Genomic DNA, 18,420 nt, shown 5'->3' on the forward strand with positions numbered 1-18,420 from the left:
AGCGTTCCCAGGGTCAGACCTGCCCGACGCTTTGCGGGATGGAGGAACATACTGTGGGGTCCTGGGCTCCTGCTTGCTCGGGGAGGGGCAAAAGCAGCATCTGTGATTGCTGGGGTGGACTCGGAGGACTTGCTTTTAAGGCAGGAGCCGCCAGAAAATGATTGCACGCAGACCTTTCAGCTTCTTAAATCCCACAGATAGGAGACATCCGCGTTTTTTTCTCGCTGCAGGGCCGTTGCCCCACGGAGGAGCAACGCCGGAGCAGGCAGGGGCGGCCCAGGGCTCCTTGCTGCCTGTTTCTGCCTGCCTGGGTGCGGGATCCCGCTCGGGGTTGGCACTGGAGCCCTCCCGGTCCGGGAACTGGCACGTTTGGTGCAAAGGGCCCCAGGGGGAGGACAGCCGTGCTGGGTGCCCCACACCAGCTCTGTGTGTGGCGATGGCTGGGGGAGCGCAGCTGGGCACGGCGTGGCAGCGCTGTGTCTGTGGCTAGATGCTGAAAATGGCTTTTTTCGTCTCTTTAGGATAAAATTAGCAGGGTCCAAACCACTTGCAAAGCCTGCCCTCCTCCAGCTCCCTCTGCAGGCCAGGGAGGGGGTGTTGGAAGGGATTTGGTCACCCAGCATCCGTGTTGGGGCACAGATACTTGGAAAATGCTTCTCCCCAGTCGTTCCCGTAAAGCAGCAGGTGATACGCGCCTGCTGCAGCATGGGCTCGAGCGGGATGAGAGTGCTGGGACTCGCCCTGCAGCGCTGGGAGCTTGCACGAGTGGTTTGCAGTTCCCGTTGGGATGCAGGCACCTTTCTGCTCCCTGTGTGCAGCATAGATGCAGAGTCCATTGGGGTGGAAAATGTTCTGTTCTGCCCTGGGTCCCAACCCCGGTGTCCTTCCAGGGATGTGCATCCATCCTTGTGTGTCACAGCTGATGCCCCTTCAGGCATGGCCCCTCGGTGCATGTGGTGTCCTGGTCCCAGGGTGAGACCCCTCCGTCCCAGACCTCCTGAACATGTTTTCCCTCTTTCCCCTGCCGAGCCAGGATCTCCGCCAAGGATCTGAAGAACATGCTGTCTCAGGTCAACTACCGGGTCCCCAACATGAGGTTCTTGCGGGAGAGACTCACGGTGAGTGTGCGACCCCCTCCGCCCTCCTCGTTCGCACTGGGGACCCTCAGCAGCCTGTTGCCTGCCTTTGAGCAAAACCCGGTGGTGATTAAACTCCCACGGCGCGTTTGCATATTGCAGAGACTTCCAGCCTTTCCTGGGAGGGCCCCCACCCACGGTGGCGACTGAAGAGGTGCCAGCTCCCACTGGGTGCCGCACCCTGGCCCGTTTGTGGCCAGCACCCTCTCCTCGCCCCACCCTGCCTCCCCCGCTCCCTGCATTGCTCCTGGCTCCGGTCTAGGGCTTTGCCTCGGTGGGGCAGAGTGCAGGAGGACAGGCAGCGAGGCCGGCTGGTCCTGCATCCCGGGTCCTGCAGCCCACTGCCACCGAGTGACGGGTGGCCGGCTCCGCCAGCACCGCTGCAGAGCCAGGAATGACGGGTCATCCCGTGGTGACCAGCCATTTCCACCAGCACTAAACTCCAAGGCCAAAGGAGAGCGTACGCTTCAGGTCTTGCAGCTTCCAGGCACTTCAGATGCTCTCTGCAAACCAAAAATTAAACCGATCCTTTTGTAACTATTCAAGTAAGCGGTAACGCTTTTATCAGCACTGCGATGCCTTTGTGTGGGAGAGCCTGGGGAATCGCGTAACTCGGGTCAGGATGTGCCTGTGTCCTGGGTGCTACGGGGTCCCGCTGGCCCCAGCAGAGATGGGCAAAGGTAGGAGGCAAAGTCTGGCCAGGTTTTGGCCTTTCCCTCCTCTCTTTCCCTCAGGAATTCCAGTGGGAGGGCACACTCCTCGGGCCGTTCAGAGTTGCCTGTGGCCCCTGTAACACTTCTAGGGTTTTTTTTGTTGCTACAGGACGTGGAGCACAGGAACGGGGATGTCACATACGGGCAGTTTGCACAGCTCTACCGCAGCCTGATGTTCACCACCCAGAAAACGGTAAATCCTGAATCCTCCAGGACCGGGAAGGGGAGGAAGAGACCATATTTGTTACTGGGCACTCCCTCTTAATTGCCTTTTTAACCCTACTGCCCTCAGCTGCCAGCTCTTGTCTCCTGCCTCTGGGCCAGGGATGATGGGCAGCAAAGAAGTTACTGCTCTGGGTTGGTTAGCACGGTGCTGCTTGGGCTGCTGGGGACGGTGGAGGCGGTGTGTGAGCAATGGCCGAGCTGCACGGTGCTGGTTTGCTATCCCCGTTACCTTCTCGATGGATTTGTGCTTTCACATATGTTGGTGAGGTTGAGTGCAAACCTAATGCTTGTGCTTCTTCTTTTGCAGATGGATGTCCCGTTCCTAGAAAGGTGGATAATTCTCTGTATTTGCTGGGGAAGGGGTTGTTTCCTTTTGCTCTGTAATGTGCTTTGGTGTCTGCAGCAGCGTGTTGGGGATGAAGCATGCTGCACACCTCTTGCTTGCCACTGTGCTGCGTGCATTTTTTGCACTTTGAATAAGCATCTTTGCTGCAGACGCTTCAGCTGGGGTCAGTAAGGGCTCTCTTCCTCCCAGACTCCCCACTGAGATCCAGCCCAGGTCAGCCACCTCCAAACCCGGTCAGTTGGTCTATGTGAAATAATCAACCTTGAGCCCTCTCCTGAAGGTTATCCTCGTGGTTGGTGCTGGTTGGCCCCAGTGCCAGGGACCGTGCAGGCTGCACAGGGCGCTGCCCTCCAGCTCCTCTCCAGGCAGTGCCTCTGGTGCCCTTCCCTGCCCTGGGCGCAGCTCCGCCATGGTAAAAAGAGCTTGAACTTAGACACAGAAGCTAAAGAGTGAAAGACTTGTTAACTTGTCCAGGTAATTCCCCATGGTTTCCTCTCTTTTTTCTTGTAACCATAGAAAAGGAGAGTGTGCAGGGACCTCAGCAGACCATCTGGTTCATCCCTACGCCCAGGGCAGCCAGCACTGCCCGATTCCTTTCGGGTTTTTTGGTGTTAGTCCCCAGCACGGCCCTTGGCTGTCCATTGCAGCTTGGTACATTCACGGACAAGTCTTTTGAGATAATCAGCCACAGATGATTCCTTCCTCCATTCCTTGTCCTGCGTCCTTGAGTCCGTGTCCTCTGGATACCTGTAGCTCTGTCCTGTCTACAATCACCCCTTGACTGCCCTTCACCTATTTAGTTCTTTTCACTCTGGTACAAGCCAGTCCCTCTATTTTTTTTACAAATCGGTCCCTCTGATGATTTTTGCTGCCCTTCACTGAAGTTTCACATTGTTGTAGCCTTGGCAGTGTGAGTCCTGGTCTGGTCCTGGAGCAGTCCCTGGCTCTGAGATGTGGCCATATAACCTCAGCTGCTGTGTGTTTGCTGTCATGTCCTCTTCGCCTCTCTGTGCTCATCCCACCCTGCTCTTGCAGTGCTGCTTGCTCGGGGCACATCTTGCTTGAGTGCACCATGGTGGTTGTGGATGGCGTCTCGCACGATGCTGGTAATGGTTATGATGTGCTGCGTGAGTGACTGAAGCTTCTCTCTCTCTGCTTTCAGGGGTGGAGAAAGGTCTGAGCACTTCAGGGTGTCACTGCTGGAGTTGCAAAAGTTCTTGCTGGAGTACCAGAGGGTGAGCTTGACCCGGGCCCAGGGGAGGGACAAGGGGGTAGGCACTGGTATCGGTAGGGATCTGGGACTCCAAGGGTAGCCTTGCCGTGAAGCTGGGGTGATTTGGCCGTGAGGTGCTCTGCCTGGCACGGCTACAACCTGAGCGCACCTTTCCTGGAGCAGGAGGTGATGGAGGGGAGCGCTGGTGAGGGTAAACCTGGCCTCAGCCAGGCACCCTGGTCAGAAAAGGGACCAAGAGTAGAAGATCCGAGAGGGGTGGAGGTCCCAGGAGGGAGGAACCAGTCAGTGGAGATTGACCCAGTCCCGGCTGGTACTGAAGGTTTGCAGCAGCTGACGTGCCCTGGTCCATCCTGTCTGCTCGGGAGGTCTCAGCAGCCTCTGAGGAGCAGCTGATGGATTTGATTGCTGATCTTTCCGTTTAAAAGCAGTCCTAGGCATTCAGCAAGCACAGCAAGCATGCTCAGACACGCACGCAGGCACAAGCAGCGCATTCGTGGACGGGACAGACCCTTTATTTTGACTCTTGCCAGGCTCCCATCTCATTGTTGGTCTCCTCCTCCAAGAGGGCAGGGGTGGCTCACAAAAGCACTGCTGTGCCTCACACGAGAGCCTGGGGCCTCCTGCTTTGTACCGTCCTCCCCATCTCCCACCGCCGCCTCCCTGCCCGTGCTCTGCACGAGTGGGAAGTTAACCAGAGAAAAGACACAGCCATTTTGTTGGCCTAATGAAAGACACCCAGGGAGAAACAGAAGCAAAAAGAAGCCGAGTTGGCTTCTGCTGCCGCCAAGGGAGGTGGGATGGCAGATGTGTGCAAAGGAGCTGTTGGAGAGAAAAATGCATGGCATTGAGAAAATGAAGACCACTTAGGAACAGGGCAGATTTCTGCAGTTGCGTGCTATTCGGCATTTGTGCTGACACTTGAATTCCTGGCAGAGATGGTCTTGCATTAAAAACTGCCTCCTTAATCATTAAAGCTTCTAGTTGGACGAGCCGCACGTGGTTTTGAATAATGCTTTGTGTAATGGTTTCTTTTTTATGTCTCTTTTGGGATTTGCAGGAGCTCTGGGCTGCAGATACCCTCCAGGTACAGGAATTCATGTTCAACTTTCTGAGAGACCCTTTGAGGGAGATCGATGAGCCTTATTTCTCTCTGGATGAAGTAAGACACCTTGGACCCTAGCGTGTGTGGAGCGGGGTGTAGCAGGGTGTGACATCCCGAGTGTGATGCGTGCTGCGGTGTGACAGCTCTGCTGACTGTGTCTTCTCTGCGGGGTGGCAGTGCTTAAAGGATCACGGCTCCTGTAAGCTGCATTGCTATATGAGATGAACGTGGTGGGTCACCATGTTGCACAAGAGCTGTTTGGTGAAGGGAGTGACTTCTGGGCAGCTGGGAGTGCTCGTCAGGCAGTTCGTCTAGGGGAGGAAAGGGGCTGCATTTGGCTTAATGCCCCTTTGGGGCATGTAAGGATCTTTTCAAAGCAAGAGGAGCTGAAAACAAAAGAAGAAAAATAACTGGAGATGACCATGTCAGTCTGGACCCATGCAAAGGTCCCTTGATCCACATGGCCTTAGGTGTTGGCTGCCATGTGAGCTGCAAAATAAAATGCAGAGCTCGTCGTTTGGCTCCAGCTGGGATATTTGTACACAGATAGCTGGCATGGCTCAGAGGATAGGTGGCAATAGGTGGCAATGCCTGAAGCTGTGGTTACTCGAGCATGCTGGGTGCTGTCTTGGTTGCCTCTGGTCAGTCTGTGCTGAGCTTAGAAAATAGCTCGGTAGCTGCTGACACGGAGGGTGAGATGTGTGTGAAGCTGAACCACAGCACCATGCTCCTCCGCATCATTAACACGCTTCTGTTTCTCCCTGAGCAGTTTCTCACCTTCCTGTTTTCCAAAGAGAACAGCATCTGGAACTCGCAACTGGACATGGTGTGTCTGGAGAACATGAACAACCCCCTCTCCCATTACTGGATCTCCTCCTCACACAACACGTAAGGACTAGGCGATGGCTCTCTCCACCCGGCCGCTCCTGGCATCCCCTTCCCTGTGCCAGGGTGGGATTCTCCTGATTCTGCCTGATCCCATTGATGGGTCAATTCGACTTTTCCAACCTGGGGTCAGTACATCAGAGACCATCCTCTTGGTGCCCCAGTCCTCCCTCCATCATTTAACCACCAGTTGAGAACACCAATCTGGTGTTGTCAGCAGCGCACATCTGCGCAGACTGTGCTTTCAGGTCCCAGGCTGTCACTCTGGCCATTTCTTACCATTAGCAACGTCACCTTGCACACAGGACAGATGTGATAAAAACCTGACAGGCTGAAATTGGCCATTTTCCTTCTGTGCTGTTAGAAGAATCTTGCAGGAACTGCATTCTTGCAGACAGGCTCTGTCTGTGCTCCCTGTTCGTGGGATGCAGTGGCAGATTTAAAGGACCGAGAGCCTAAGCCAGCTGAGCAGCCTGGAGGGCAGGCAGCGAGCTCCTGTCTGCCTGCAAGAGCTGGTCCAACCCTGCTCTCAGGCTGCTTCTGCCTGGTACAGGGGGCTTTTTGTGGCACCAACGCAATCTTTGAGGCTTGTCTCAAGAGGCTGGACCTCAGACTAGTGCTCGCAGCCCCTTGTAGCAGGGGCAGAGTTGAACCCCTCCCCTGGGGAAGATGGCAGGTCTGGAGGAACGTCACTCTCGCTGTTCCTTACCTGAAGAGGCAGGTCTGCAACGTCCCAGCAGATGTCCGCGCCCATGGTGAGCGTGTTGCTTTGCTGATGTCTTCTCTCACGTGAAAGGTACCTGACGGGGGATCAGTTCTCGAGTGAGTCCTCGCTGGAGGCGTATGCCCGCTGCTTGCGCATGGGATGCCGCTGTATCGAACGTGAGTACCCGGAGCCGGCACTTCTGTCTCCATCGTCGTGACAGCTTGCGGTGGTCGGGGATAGCTTTGCATGGAAGGCAGGGCTGAAGGTTGACATGCCAGTGGCAGCACTGTCACCACGATGTGCTGAAAGGTCATTAGATTTGTGGGACTGGGTGGTATGTGCCCGAGCTTTTGGTCCCCCAGAAAGATCTGGATGCTCCTTTATTATCATCCAACGTGGTTCCCAGCAGCACTTAGTTCAGTCCATCTCAGATCTGGGTCTTGCCTATATTTCAGCCTTTGGGCTAAGTTTCCCCATTGGGTCTCTTTCAGTGGATTGCTGGGATGGTCCTGATGGCATGCCGGTCATCTACCATGGACACACCTTAACCACCAAGATCAAGTTCTCTGATGTCTTGGTCACTATCAAGGAGCATGCCTTTGTCACCTCCGAGTGAGTACAGCAGGGACCTGGGCTTCAGCTAGCAGAGCTGCCAGGAAGGCAAAGAGTGGGTAGAGCTGAGGCTGTAGCAAAGTGAAGGCCACCTTTATCCAGAAATCCTGCACAAGACCACGTGCCTGGGATTTGGTGGGAAGAAGGTGTGTCGTTGTGTCTCCCAACCAAAGGGAGATTTCTCCCAGAAAATAGTTGTGGGAGGGAAGATTTTGGGTAACCACCCTTGGGTTTACCAGCCCTTCACCACTCCAAGCACTGCCAGCAGCGGTGGGGACACCTTGCTATAGGGTGATAACGTTGAATGCTCAAGACAGCACGGATCGCTGTTGATGCAGACTGCTCTATGAGGGCACAGAGGCCAGGTTTTGAAACAGAGCTCAGGTGTTGGTTCCATCCAGACACCATGCTGGTTCTGATGGCTCTTTCCCTTCTCCTAGTTTCCCCGTCATTCTGTCCATTGAGGACCACTGCAGCATTGCTCAGCAGAGGAACATGGCTCAGAATTTCAAGAAGGTCTTTGGGGACATGCTCTTGACCAAACCAGTAGATATTTCTGCTGACGGCCTTCCCTCTCCAAACCAGCTCAAGAGGAAGATTCTCATCAAGGTGAAGTCCCTTCCCCAGCAAGGCTCCTAAGTGGAGAGAATGGGGGCAGATGGGGTGAGGGTGAGGGACCAAGGGCAGCTGCTTACCTCTGGAAGGGGTTGGTTGGAAGTGGAGATCTGATGGTGGAGACAGAGCTCTCTTGCTTCAGAGGAGCTGCTGGGAAATGAGCTCAGCAGCTGGGTGCTGCCTTTCTTGAGAGCTTGGGGGACGTTGGTATTTCTGCTGCAGGAGTCACCTCTGGGAAGAAAGGGTGGGACTTCAGTGCCACTTGATGATCTCTGTGGCATGGGTCTTACCTTGGTCCTTTTAGTCTGGAGGAACCCACTGCAGCAGACCTGGCGTTTTAGTTTCCTCTTCACCAGGAAATCCATGCTGCTTTTTGGGTGCCTGCTCCCCTCAAGGTGCCTGACCCACGCTCTCATCCCACAGCACAAGAAGCTGGCAGAGGGCAGTGCTTACGAGGAGTTACCCACATCTGTAATGTATTCAGAGAATGACATCAGCAACTCCATCAAGAACGGGATCCTCTACCTGGAAGACCCCATCAATCACGTACGTCTCTCTCTGTTGGTGTCACCCTGGCCCCACTCTGTGGGCTCCGTAAATGACGTGGTAACTCCGTAAGGCACTGTGTGGTGCTGGAAGGAAGAGCTGTGGTGAAAATGATCTAAAAGACCATTGGTCTGCCCTGTTTCTCAGGAGTCTCTGAAGGCTGGGGGCTTATGCCAGCTCTGCCCCATACTCTTCCCTGGGCATCTCCTGCTGGCCCTTGTTAGAAGCAGAAGGCTGAGCTAGAGGGAGCTCTGGGCTGATGCACTGCAGCTGCTCTTGTGTAATCCATATAGCCTGCTAGCTGGTGCTGCAGTAAGTTCTAGTGATGGCCCGCATTTCTAGACCTGTCTGCCTCCTACCAAGTGCCTACACACTTAACACACCTAAACGAGCTTCTGCTTTGTAAAGCGCCAAGCGTTCATTTCACTGTGTGCGTTTACTTACACGCAGTCCACTTCTTCAGCTGATTTGCTTTGCTGAGGATCCGTAAGGCAAAGTCACATGCAAATGAAACAGGTTTTTTGAAAACAGGAAAGTGCAGTAGTAAAGCCGCATAACCATCTCTGATATCCTCATCTCTGATAGCTCCCGTGCTGAATCCATGCAGAGTATTTTCTTTTTTGCATTGATCTGCTCTTCATTTGGTCATCTCCTTTTGATACGTGCTGGGGTGTTTGCAGTGTGATCTGCAGTCACTCTGTATGTAAGACCTATCATCACGTGCTGGTTTTTTGCTGCTCGTAAACCCGTGCTTCAGATCTGGGAGCTGTCCTGGAAGCTCCCATGACTCCGCTGAAATCAGTGTTGCTGGTGACTATCCTTCGCAAACCCGATCACCCCTGTTGGTGCTGATCAAGAAGAGAAGATCTCATGGAGGGGTGGCAGGCCAGCTTGGTGCTTCCTTAGGGGGTCTCTTTGCTCAGAGTTTGTTTCCTTGCAGGAGTGGAACCCGCATTACTTTGTCCTGACCAGCAGCAAGATCTATTACTCTGGGGAGACAACCAGTGACCAAGGAAATGAGGATGAGGAAGAGCAAAAGGAGGTGAGGGCTCCCTTGCCTGACGGTGAGTTGTTCCTAGAGAAAGGACTTGACTACCCAAGGGGCTGAGCATCTCCACTGCCAGCTGACTTCAGGGGGAGATCCTGTGGTGGGAAGGGTGGGAGCTGCTTCAGAAACTCCCTGGTCCTGGTTGGAAGACCCCTGAGCAAAGCAGACTCCGGCGCCACGCGCCTGCGCTCGGTAACCCAAGACTGTGGGTTTTCTCCCTGTCAGGTGAGCAACAGCACCGAGCTTCACTCCACGGAGAAGTGGTTTCACGGCAAGCTGGGAGCGGGACGCGATGGGCGGCACATTGCGGAGCGGCTGCTGACGGAGTACTGCATCGAGACAGGGGCCCCCGACGGCTCCTTCCTCGTCAGGGAGAGCGAGACCTTCGTTGGAGACTACACCCTCTCCTTCTGGTGAGGGCCACAGGCACCAGCCCACTGCTCGGTGTCACTCCTGGGGTAGTCCTCATCTTCAGTGGTGGGGTCCCATGCCCCAGTGGTCCGTGAGCAGGTTTCTCCCCTTTTCCTGTGCCCCAGCATTATATCAAGTCTCTGTCCCAGAAGGGCCAAGTCCCTTGGGACCCCTGCACGATGGGTCTCCTGTGGGGCAGGAATGCCGTGTCCAGGCTGGAGCTGTGCCTGAGGCAGATACAAAATCTCCACAGACGACCCTGGTTTTACCCCCTCCCTCTTCCACAGGCGCAACGGGAAGGTGCAGCACTGCCGGATCCACTCGCGGCAGGATGCCGGCAGCCCCAAGTTCTTCCTGACGGACAACCTGGTGTTCGACAGCCTCTACGACCTCATCACCCACTACCAGGAGGTGCCGCTGAGGTGCAACGAGTTTGAGATGAGGCTGACGGAGCCGGTGCCACAGACCAATGCCCATGAGAGCAAAGAGTGAGTGCGTGTTTGGGGAGGGTGGGTCGTGTCCACTGGGCAGCTGGGACCCCATGGGAAACCCTCCCAGGTCTCTCTGCAGTCATTCCTTCCCTGCTATGGCTCTCTGGTCCCCACTTGCTCCCCATGGGGCTCTCTGTGTCACAGCAGCCATGCTGGCCAGCTTCATTGTTGATGGAGCTGGTTGTCTTGAAAGCTCAGTGCAAAGAAAGGAGGTACTGGGCTTGGTTGGGATGCCCTCGTCCATCCCGCGTGTCACCAAATGGCTCTGTTCCTGCCTGTCCCACAGAAAGGAGAAGACAGCCCTGTTGCAGTGTTATGTATATGATGATCTCTGCTCCCTGTCCTCCTTTGAGGATTCAGGCAGCCTTTTGTGGGCTGGAGGGGAAACCACGTGGCATGGCAGAGGTGTGGGATGAGCTGGATGTACAGAGACCCGTGCACAGTGACATGTCTTTCCTGAAAGGTGGTACCACGCTAACCTCACCCGGGCCCAAGCCGAGCACATGCTGATGAGGGTGCCACGCGACGGAGCCTTCCTGGTGCGCAAGAGGAATGAGCCCAGCTCCTACGCCATCTCCTTCCGGTGCGTCCCTGGGACAAGGGTAGTGGGCTGGGATGCTGCAGAGCAGGAGAGGGGCTGTGAGCCTGACGTGAGCCCTCCCAGAGCTCTTCTCCCTCCTGGATGGCCCTGGATAAACCTTGCAGCCTCTTGAGAGCCTTTCGGACCCCGCTCCTCCTCCCATCTCCTGATGGACGATGGCTGTGCTCAGCAGCCAGCCGGGGGGCACCTTTTGCTTGGGTGTCTTTATGATGGCAGAGACCCTCTTGCCAGGTGCCAAGTGGCTTCTCTGTCTGTCCACCTGCCAGGGCGGAAGGGAAGATCAAACACTGCCGAGTGCAGCAGGAGGGCCAGACCGTGCTGCTCGGCAACTCCGAGTTCGAGAGCCTGGTCGACTTGATCAGCTACTATGAAAAGCACCCGCTGTACCGCAAGATGAAGCTGAGGTACCCCATCAACGAGGAGACCCTGGAGAAGATAGGGACAGCGGTGAGTGTGGACGGCCGTTGGAAGAGCTAAGCCAAAGGATGATGGACAGGTCCGTTTTGAGCTAGTGCCTTGAAGTGGTGGTGTGTGAGCCATCTCTGTGCTTCACAGTCCACACCTCTTGGGGCTTCATGCCCTGTTGGAAACACTTTTTGGCTTGAGTGAGATTTATTGCTGCCCCTCTGACCCAGGCCAGCAGGGAGTGTGGGCTTGGGCATGTTTGCTGTATGCAGCATCATCTTTGGTCTTGTGCCTTCCCTGGGGCGTTCTCCCTACCTCCCCAAGGTAGGGAATCTGTTCTCCTGCGGAGCCACAGTTATCACCTCTGGTCCTTTGCTTCAACAGGAGCCAGACTACGGAGCCCTTTATGAGGGACGCCACCCCGGGTTCTACGTGGAAGCCAACCCCATGCCCACCTTCAAGGTACACTCTCACTGCTTGGCATGAAACAACCTGCAGGGCCTGAGGGTTTAGTAAGTGTCTGTTTATTTTCCAAGAGCTGTCTTATTTTGCACGCTCATTTCTAGACCATGCAGAAAGACACACTCTAGGCTGAGCCTGCAGGTTCCCAGGCTGGGCTGCCTCTTGTTCTGAACTCTCCAAACTAAACCCATCGGTGGCTCTGGCCCAAAGGAAGGTGCCTGTGTGGGGTCATACCAGACTTGTGACCTCTGGTTTGGCATAAACGGGGGCCTTGATTTGTTCTGCAAGGGTCACTAGGGTCTGGCAGCCGCTGGCAGCAGGGTTGGATGCTGCCTGCACATGACGTGCCTCACAGCACCCCCAGCAAACACATCTGCAGCAGGAGGTGACTTCTCATCCCGTGGGCTTGTTATCCGTGTGACCACCCGCTGCCCGGCCTCACGGGACCCCTCCTCATTGCAGTGCGCAGTCAAAGCCCTGTTCGACTACAAGGCACAGCGGGAGGATGAGCTCACCTTCACCAAGAACGCCATCATCCAGAATGTGGAGAAACAGGAAGGAGGCTGGTGAGTAGGTCCTGAGCCTCTTTTTCCCTTGGGGACACAGTCAAACCATGGTGTCACCATCCATACAAAGGTGTGTCCCCTCTAGGGTAGGGTCTGTTGGGGGACTGCCCACAAGCTGCACAGCCCCAAAGCCTCCTGAACCCTAAAAGCAGATGATGGAGGAGCTGCCTGTTGCCCGTGACCCCCAGTCAGGATGCTCTGGGATCCCGTGGTGGGTGCTGACGCTGCCCCTTCCCTCTTCCAGGTGGAGAGGAGATTATGGTGGCAAGAAGCAGCTGTGGTTCCCTTCCAACTACGTAGAGGAAATTACTGGTCCCAGCAGCCTGGAGCCAGAGCGGGAGGTGAGCTTGTGCCTGAGCGGAGCAAGGAGGGGTGGTGGGGAGCAGTGCACGTGTGCAGCCCCCCGCGCTCGGCCGCTCTGCCCAGGGCCGTGCCCAACGCCATCCTGCCTGTGCTTCATTCCCCACAGCAGCTGGATGAGAACAGCCCCCTGGGAGACCTGCTCGGAGGTGTCCTGGACGTGCCCTCCTGCCAGATCGGTGAGTGCCAGGGAGGGATGGAGGAGTGGGGGGTGTTACAGCAGGTCTTTTGGTCTCCATCTGTCTCTAGACACCCCTGTGCCTGCCGCAAGTGAACGCCTGTCTGCGGTGTGTGCTTGCTGTGGGGTGACACACTCCGCTGCTGCTCCCGAGTCAGAGGGTGCCCCGGGGTTTGGGGCTCAGGCATGTCCCTGCCGCCCGAGTACGGCCGAGGAGTACCCGGGGTCGTGCCGAGGAGCCGCTCCAGCACGCCTTGAACCTGCACTCAGGGGCAGCCGCCCCACGGGCAAGGGAGCTCAGACCGATTTTGTAGGCACCGCCTTTTCTGTGAGGATTTGTCCTTTCTCACAGACGTGTGGTCCAGGTTCTGGGGCTCCTGGGCGCTGGCCGAGCTGGGTCTGATCTGCAGCTCTCTGCCATCCCTCAGTTCCCCAGAGCCCAGAGCACGTTGTGCTCCACGTGGCTGTTCCCAGCTGGGCACTTCAGGGCACAGAGAGAAGAAGATGCAGGAATGGGAGGAAGATGCAGGAATGGGGGGAAGAGGGCATTACAAAGACCCCGCAAGGCTTCTCAGCCCCCTCAGGATACACTCGGCTTCCTCACCTATCGCTTCCTGGGCTCCATCTGTTGCCTCCAGTGACCAGAAACAGGAGCTTCTCCTCTTAGCTGAAGAGTCCCAGGGCAGCCATGAGATTCCCTCAGCATCTGTCCTCTCCCTTCCTCTCTCTCTCTGTGGTGTGAAGGACTTGGCTCAGCATCTGCTTGTGACCTTGCCTTCTGCTCCCTCTCCCCACACAGCCATCCGTCCCGAGGGGAAGAACAACCGCCTCTTCGTCTTCTCCATTAGCATGGCCTCGGTGTCGCGCTTGTCCCTTGATGTGGCAGCCGATACGCACGAGGACTTGGTGGACTGGGTGAAGAAGATCCGGGAGGCAGCCCAGACAGCTGACGCACGGGTGAGTCTGGAGAGTCCTTGGCAGGGGAGACCTCTCCTTGCCGAGTCCTGGATTTTCCAGGACCCGAGGAGCGGGTGGAGGCTGGGGGGGTGGGTGGCGAGATGGCATCCTGTGATGACTGGCACAGCATTTACAAAGATGATAAAGCCAGAGTAATCTTTTGACAATTCAGCAAGGGGTGGTGGCCACGCATTGTGGCTTGAGAGGTTCAGGCTGGATGTCTGGGAAGATCAGTCCATCAGGAGGGTGTTGCAGCCTTGGGAGGTGGGGGATCTCCATCTGTGGAGGGTGGCAAGGCTCAGCTACACGGCCACAGCTGCCCTGTGCTGGTACCGGTGCCAGTCCCGCTCCAGGCAGCAGGTAGGGCCCTTTCCACGGGTGCTTTTGTGGTGTCCCCCCATGCAGAACTACTAGTGGTTCCCCTGGCATGGGCAGGAACGGCAACACCAGGCCAGCGCTGCCGTTGACCGCAGTTGGTGAGCTGGGTTATCCAACGCTGCTGCTCCCACCGGGCCCTGACACCTCTCTCTCCCTCTCATGGCAGCTCTCTGAAGGGAAGATGATGGAGAGGAGGAAGAAGATTGCCCTGGAGCTTTCGGAGCTAGTGGTCTATTGCCGACCTGTGCCCTTCGATGAAGAGAGTGAGCATCTGCCGATCTGGTGGCCACTGCCGGCAGTCACCGTGGTGTTACAGGCCCCACGGTGTGCCCCGAGGTGCTGCTTGGGCTAGATCTCAGCAGAGGGCAGGTGTCCAAACCACTTTGGACTGGTTTCCAGCTCTGGAAAGGGTCTTCTCCAGGGGGTGGAAGTTCCCTTCCCCATCCCTCTGTTGCTGGAATCTGTCACCACCCAGAGCAGCTGCTGAGGGAGTGGGGCTGGGGACCATCGTGCCCGGTCATTGAGAGCCATTTTGATGCTTTCAGCCATCGATCTGCACACCCTGAGGGTGGCTGAGCCACGGGAGGAGAGGATGGTGTTAGGAAGGGGTCTGGGATGGCTGAAGTGTCTGGAAAGGGAACGTGCTCCTGGCTTACACCGTGCTGTCTCCTCCCAGAGATCGGCACAGAGAGGGCCTGTTACCGAGATATGTCCTCCTTCCCCGAGACCAAGGCGGAGAAGTACGTCAACAAGATCAAAGGCAAGAAGTTCCTGCAGTACAACCGCCTGCAGCTCTCCCGCATCTACCCCAAGGGTCAGCGCCTCGACTCCTCCAACTACGACCCCCTGCCCATGTGGATCTGCGGCAGCCAGCTGGTAGCCCTCAACTTCCAGACCCCAGGTGAGGAGGCAGGGAAGGTGGGCAGGCTCCTGGGGTACCCTGTGCCTCCTCCCACCCACCTGCCTGCAGCCCTGCTGACCTGGTCCTGGCAAAGGGGGGGTCTAGGAGGGGCTCCGCAGTCTGTGCACCAGGGAGCAGGACCCAGTGTGCGTGTCCCAGGCATGTGGTTGCTGCAGGGGAAATGTGCTCCAGAGGGCTGGATTGACCTGGGGAGCTGGCCTGAGCCAGGAGATTGTGGTGCCTCGAGGACAAGATGAGGCGGAGAAGAAGCGGGGAGTTCCCCCAAGGTCCCCGGCAGCAGGCAGGGCGGGCAGGGGAGGTACCGAAGGGGACGTACCGAAGGGGATGGTGCAGCCACAGCCTTGGGACACCAGCTGGCTGCAGGGTCTGAGTCGAGCTGGCTGCTCTGCTCAGCTTTCCCAGCTTCCAGCCCTGCTCCTGCCATGCAGGCCAGCCTTCCCCTCTCCCTGGCCCTTGCCCAACCCTGCCGTGAGCCCGTTCAGCTTACCAACCCACAAGAAAACTGCCTGCTTTTTATTTTTTTCCTGCTGGTTTTTTCATTCCTTTTGTGAATTCAAGCATCTTGCAGGGTGGTTTGGCAAATGCTAGAGCCAGCGCAAGGAAAATGGAAAGGAGAGGGAGGAAAAGAAGGGGTGACCCATGGAGCACTGGGTAGCTGGGCAGATCGTGCGTGAGAAAGTCACCCCGCGGCCCCAGCGTGTGCGCAGGCTGCGGTGAGGCCGTGGCACACCCGGCATTGCCAAGGGATGGGCCACGTCCTCTTGCAAAGGGCTTCACATGAGGGACCGATAGCCCAGGTGATCTGGCTTGTGCAAAGGGCACAGGGTGTCCCCTCCTCCATCTCCTGCCTGTGCTCTCCAGACAAGCCCATGCAGATGAACCAGGCCTTGTTCATGTCCAGCGGCCAGTGTGGGTACGTCTTGCAGCCGACCAACATGAGGGATGACATCTTTGACCCCTTCGACAAGAGCACGCTGCGGGGAGTGGAGCCGCTCTCCATCTCCATTGAGGTCAGTACCTCCTCCCAGCATGGAGTCAGATCCGGGGGGTTATACTGAGTTTGGGGTGATAGAATGTTTTTTTCCGGGTTCCTGGCCTCTGCAGCTGCTCCTCACCAAACCCCTCAGCCCCTGCTTAAGAGCTGCCCTGCAGTGCAGGCTTGGAGAGCCCTCGCTGAAGGGGAGACCCGTGGGTGCTGCTGAGGGAAGCACCACCGACCTCCCTGGGCACCTGGAGAGGAGTAGCGAGAGCATCCCTGGATGCTCCCCGCCCCGGGACCCCTCCTGCCCAGGGCCCAGTGCTGGCAGGTGCCATCCACGAGCTGCAGAGGTGGCATCCCTGTCCCTGGAGCTCATCCGGGACTGCCCAAGCACAGGATGGCTCCCAGCGGGGTAACACAAGAGTTGCACCTTGTCCCCTCCTTGTCACCAAGTCCAGGCTCAACATTACCGACCTTGCCGTGTCCCTTTCCCTCTCAGGAAGATGCTCGAGGTCAGAGCGGACTATTCAGCCCGTTTCTGTGTTGCACTGCTGGTGATGATAAGAGGGTGGGGGGCTGCTGGTGGGGGGGCACTGGAGGATGGACTGCAGATGCTTGTTGAATCTTTTTCTTCTTGGATGGTGGGACTGGGGCTGGACCCTTCCCGTGTCAGCTCATGGAGCCGCATGGCAGAAGCTTTGCGGGGGTATGGGACAGCTCGCCAGACAGAGCTCCTGGAGGGATGGGAAGGCCACGGCTGTGCCAAACCAGATGGCTCTTGTGTTTGGACCTGTGACTGTCCCACTAGCCCGTACAGGCATCCCCAGTGGTCTCGGAGCTGAGCGGACCATCTGTGGGTCAGCAGTGTCCTCTGCAAGTCCCTTCGTCTCAAGCAGACCTTGGGGAGGGGTCAGCGGAGATCCTGCCTTTAGGTCCTCACAGGTTTCTCACAACATTCACAAACTGCAGCTCCTCTGAGGCCACCTCTGTTTTCAGAGTGATCGGACCTCCGACAGCCGCTGCCCTGCTCTGGGAGGACACCCCATCATGTCCCATCTGCACCATCAACCCCATACCCACTGTCTCCCTAAAAATCCCTGGCACCGTTCCCCTGCACCATCTGTTTTCCAAACTCTTCCTGCATCCCAGGATGCAGCTGCAGCCACCAGGCGTCAAGAGTCACTGTGCCGCAGCCTGTCACCGTCACCTTTAAGAGACGGGCTCAGCCTTTTGTCCTCTGGCAAAACTGCCTGATGTCCCCACCAAAGCCAGCTTTCACGGATGGAGAAGCCGTCTCGAGCCCAGCATGACTCAAAGCACATGATCCAGTGTTGGCAGCACGTCCTTCCCCTGCAACAGCAGCGTGCCGACAGCACGCTGGAGGGACATATGGCCACTGGCAAGAGGGAGCTGGGATTTCTTTCTCCTGCAAGGAAGCAGGTTGTCGTTTGAGTTGAGCACAGACTGTGCTACGAACAGGAGGCAAGCAGCAGCAGAGAGCGGTTCCTTTTTTGTCCTCAAGCCAAGGCGGGAGGGCCGAGAAGTTTGGGCAGAGAAAGGGGTGTCCAGCGTAGCCTCGGGCAGGGGCAGGCAGCTCGGCAGCCCAGCTCCAGCGTGGCAGGAGGGATGCTGTGGTCCCAGGCCTGGCTGTGCAGGCGGCGGACAGGAACCTGGGGCACTTCAGCTGCCTTTTTTTATGGCTTACAAGTGAAATTTGGTGCTCGGTAACACCATAGCAGCTTCCAGGGGTGGGAGCTGTTTTTCTCCGAGAGGCAGGCTGGGCTGAGCTGGCTGTCAGGGTCTCCTCTCTCTCCAATTAGCAGAGCCAGGGTGATTTATTTGGAAAGAAAATGTCTTGGTATGCAAACACTTTTTTTTCTTTTTTTTTTTTTCTTTTTTTTTTCTTTTTTTCTTTGCTCCAATCTCTTACCAAGTCTTTCCTGCTCTCTGCCCAGGTCCTGGGAGCCCGGCACCTTCCCAAAAACGGAAGAGGAATTGTTTGTCCTTTCGTGGAGGTGGAGGTGTCCGGCGCCGAGTACGACAACGCCAAGCAGAAAACTGAGATCGTGGGTGAGTGGGTTAGGGAAGGGAGAGGGACCCACCACCACTCCTGACCGTGGTGTGAGCCGTGGGCACTGCAGCAGAGCCTGGCCCTGGGTGGGGGGGCTGCCCCTGAGCTCAGCATCAGCCGTGGGGGGCAGCGGGGGGCACGGGGCGCGGTGTGGGGGGGGGGGGCGGGGGGGGTGTGCCCATTGACAGCAGTGTTTTGTGACTAGCGGACAACGGCCTGAACCCTGTCTGGACCCCGAAGCAGTTCCACTTTCAGGTCAGCAACCCTGACTTTGCCTTCCTCCGCTTCGTGGTGTATGAGGAGGACATGTTCAGCGATGAGAACTTCTTGGCTCAGGCCACCTTCCTGGTGAAAGGCTTGAAGACAGGTAAAGCGCTCAGGGAAACGGGGAGGGGTGTCATGGTGGTCCTCACCAGTTTGCTAATTGCATCGTTAGCCAGGGAGACACTGAGTTTCATGGGAGGACGCTGT

The 18,420-nt window shown here is 56.9% G+C and overlaps 1 protein-coding gene across 2 annotated transcripts in view; it reads left to right on the plus strand.

Moving 5' to 3' along the window:
- Nucleotides 1-18,420, plus strand: part of PLCG1 (phospholipase C gamma 1) — a 48,356-nt gene that overhangs the window by 27,788 nt on the left and 2,148 nt on the right. For both annotated transcript variants that reach the window (XM_054845317.1, XM_054845318.1), the window contains exons 5-29: nt 1,034-1,118; nt 1,959-2,042; nt 2,382-2,404; nt 3,583-3,655; nt 4,712-4,813; nt 5,526-5,644; nt 6,438-6,523; nt 6,839-6,959; nt 7,400-7,568; nt 7,998-8,120; nt 9,061-9,162; nt 9,394-9,581; nt 9,867-10,067; nt 10,534-10,653; nt 10,938-11,118; nt 11,461-11,538; nt 12,001-12,104; nt 12,349-12,445; nt 12,574-12,643; nt 13,442-13,599; nt 14,144-14,240; nt 14,654-14,878; nt 15,761-15,909; nt 17,834-17,948; nt 18,155-18,316. In XM_054845317.1, coding sequence (XP_054701292.1) covers nt 1,034-1,118; nt 1,959-2,042; nt 2,382-2,404; nt 3,583-3,655; nt 4,712-4,813; nt 5,526-5,644; nt 6,438-6,523; nt 6,839-6,959; nt 7,400-7,568; nt 7,998-8,120; nt 9,061-9,162; nt 9,394-9,581; nt 9,867-10,067; nt 10,534-10,653; nt 10,938-11,118; nt 11,461-11,538; nt 12,001-12,104; nt 12,349-12,445; nt 12,574-12,643; nt 13,442-13,599; nt 14,144-14,240; nt 14,654-14,878; nt 15,761-15,909; nt 17,834-17,948; nt 18,155-18,316 — 3,032 coding nt within the window. The remainder of the gene's footprint in view (nt 1-1,033; nt 1,119-1,958; nt 2,043-2,381; nt 2,405-3,582; nt 3,656-4,711; nt 4,814-5,525; nt 5,645-6,437; nt 6,524-6,838; nt 6,960-7,399; nt 7,569-7,997; nt 8,121-9,060; nt 9,163-9,393; nt 9,582-9,866; nt 10,068-10,533; nt 10,654-10,937; nt 11,119-11,460; nt 11,539-12,000; nt 12,105-12,348; nt 12,446-12,573; nt 12,644-13,441; nt 13,600-14,143; nt 14,241-14,653; nt 14,879-15,760; nt 15,910-17,833; nt 17,949-18,154; nt 18,317-18,420) is intronic.

The sequence above is a fragment of the Grus americana genome, chromosome 17 (genome assembly GCF_028858705.1).
Source record: "Grus americana isolate bGruAme1 chromosome 17, bGruAme1.mat, whole genome shotgun sequence".
NCBI lineage: Eukaryota > Metazoa > Chordata > Aves > Gruiformes > Gruidae > Grus > Grus americana.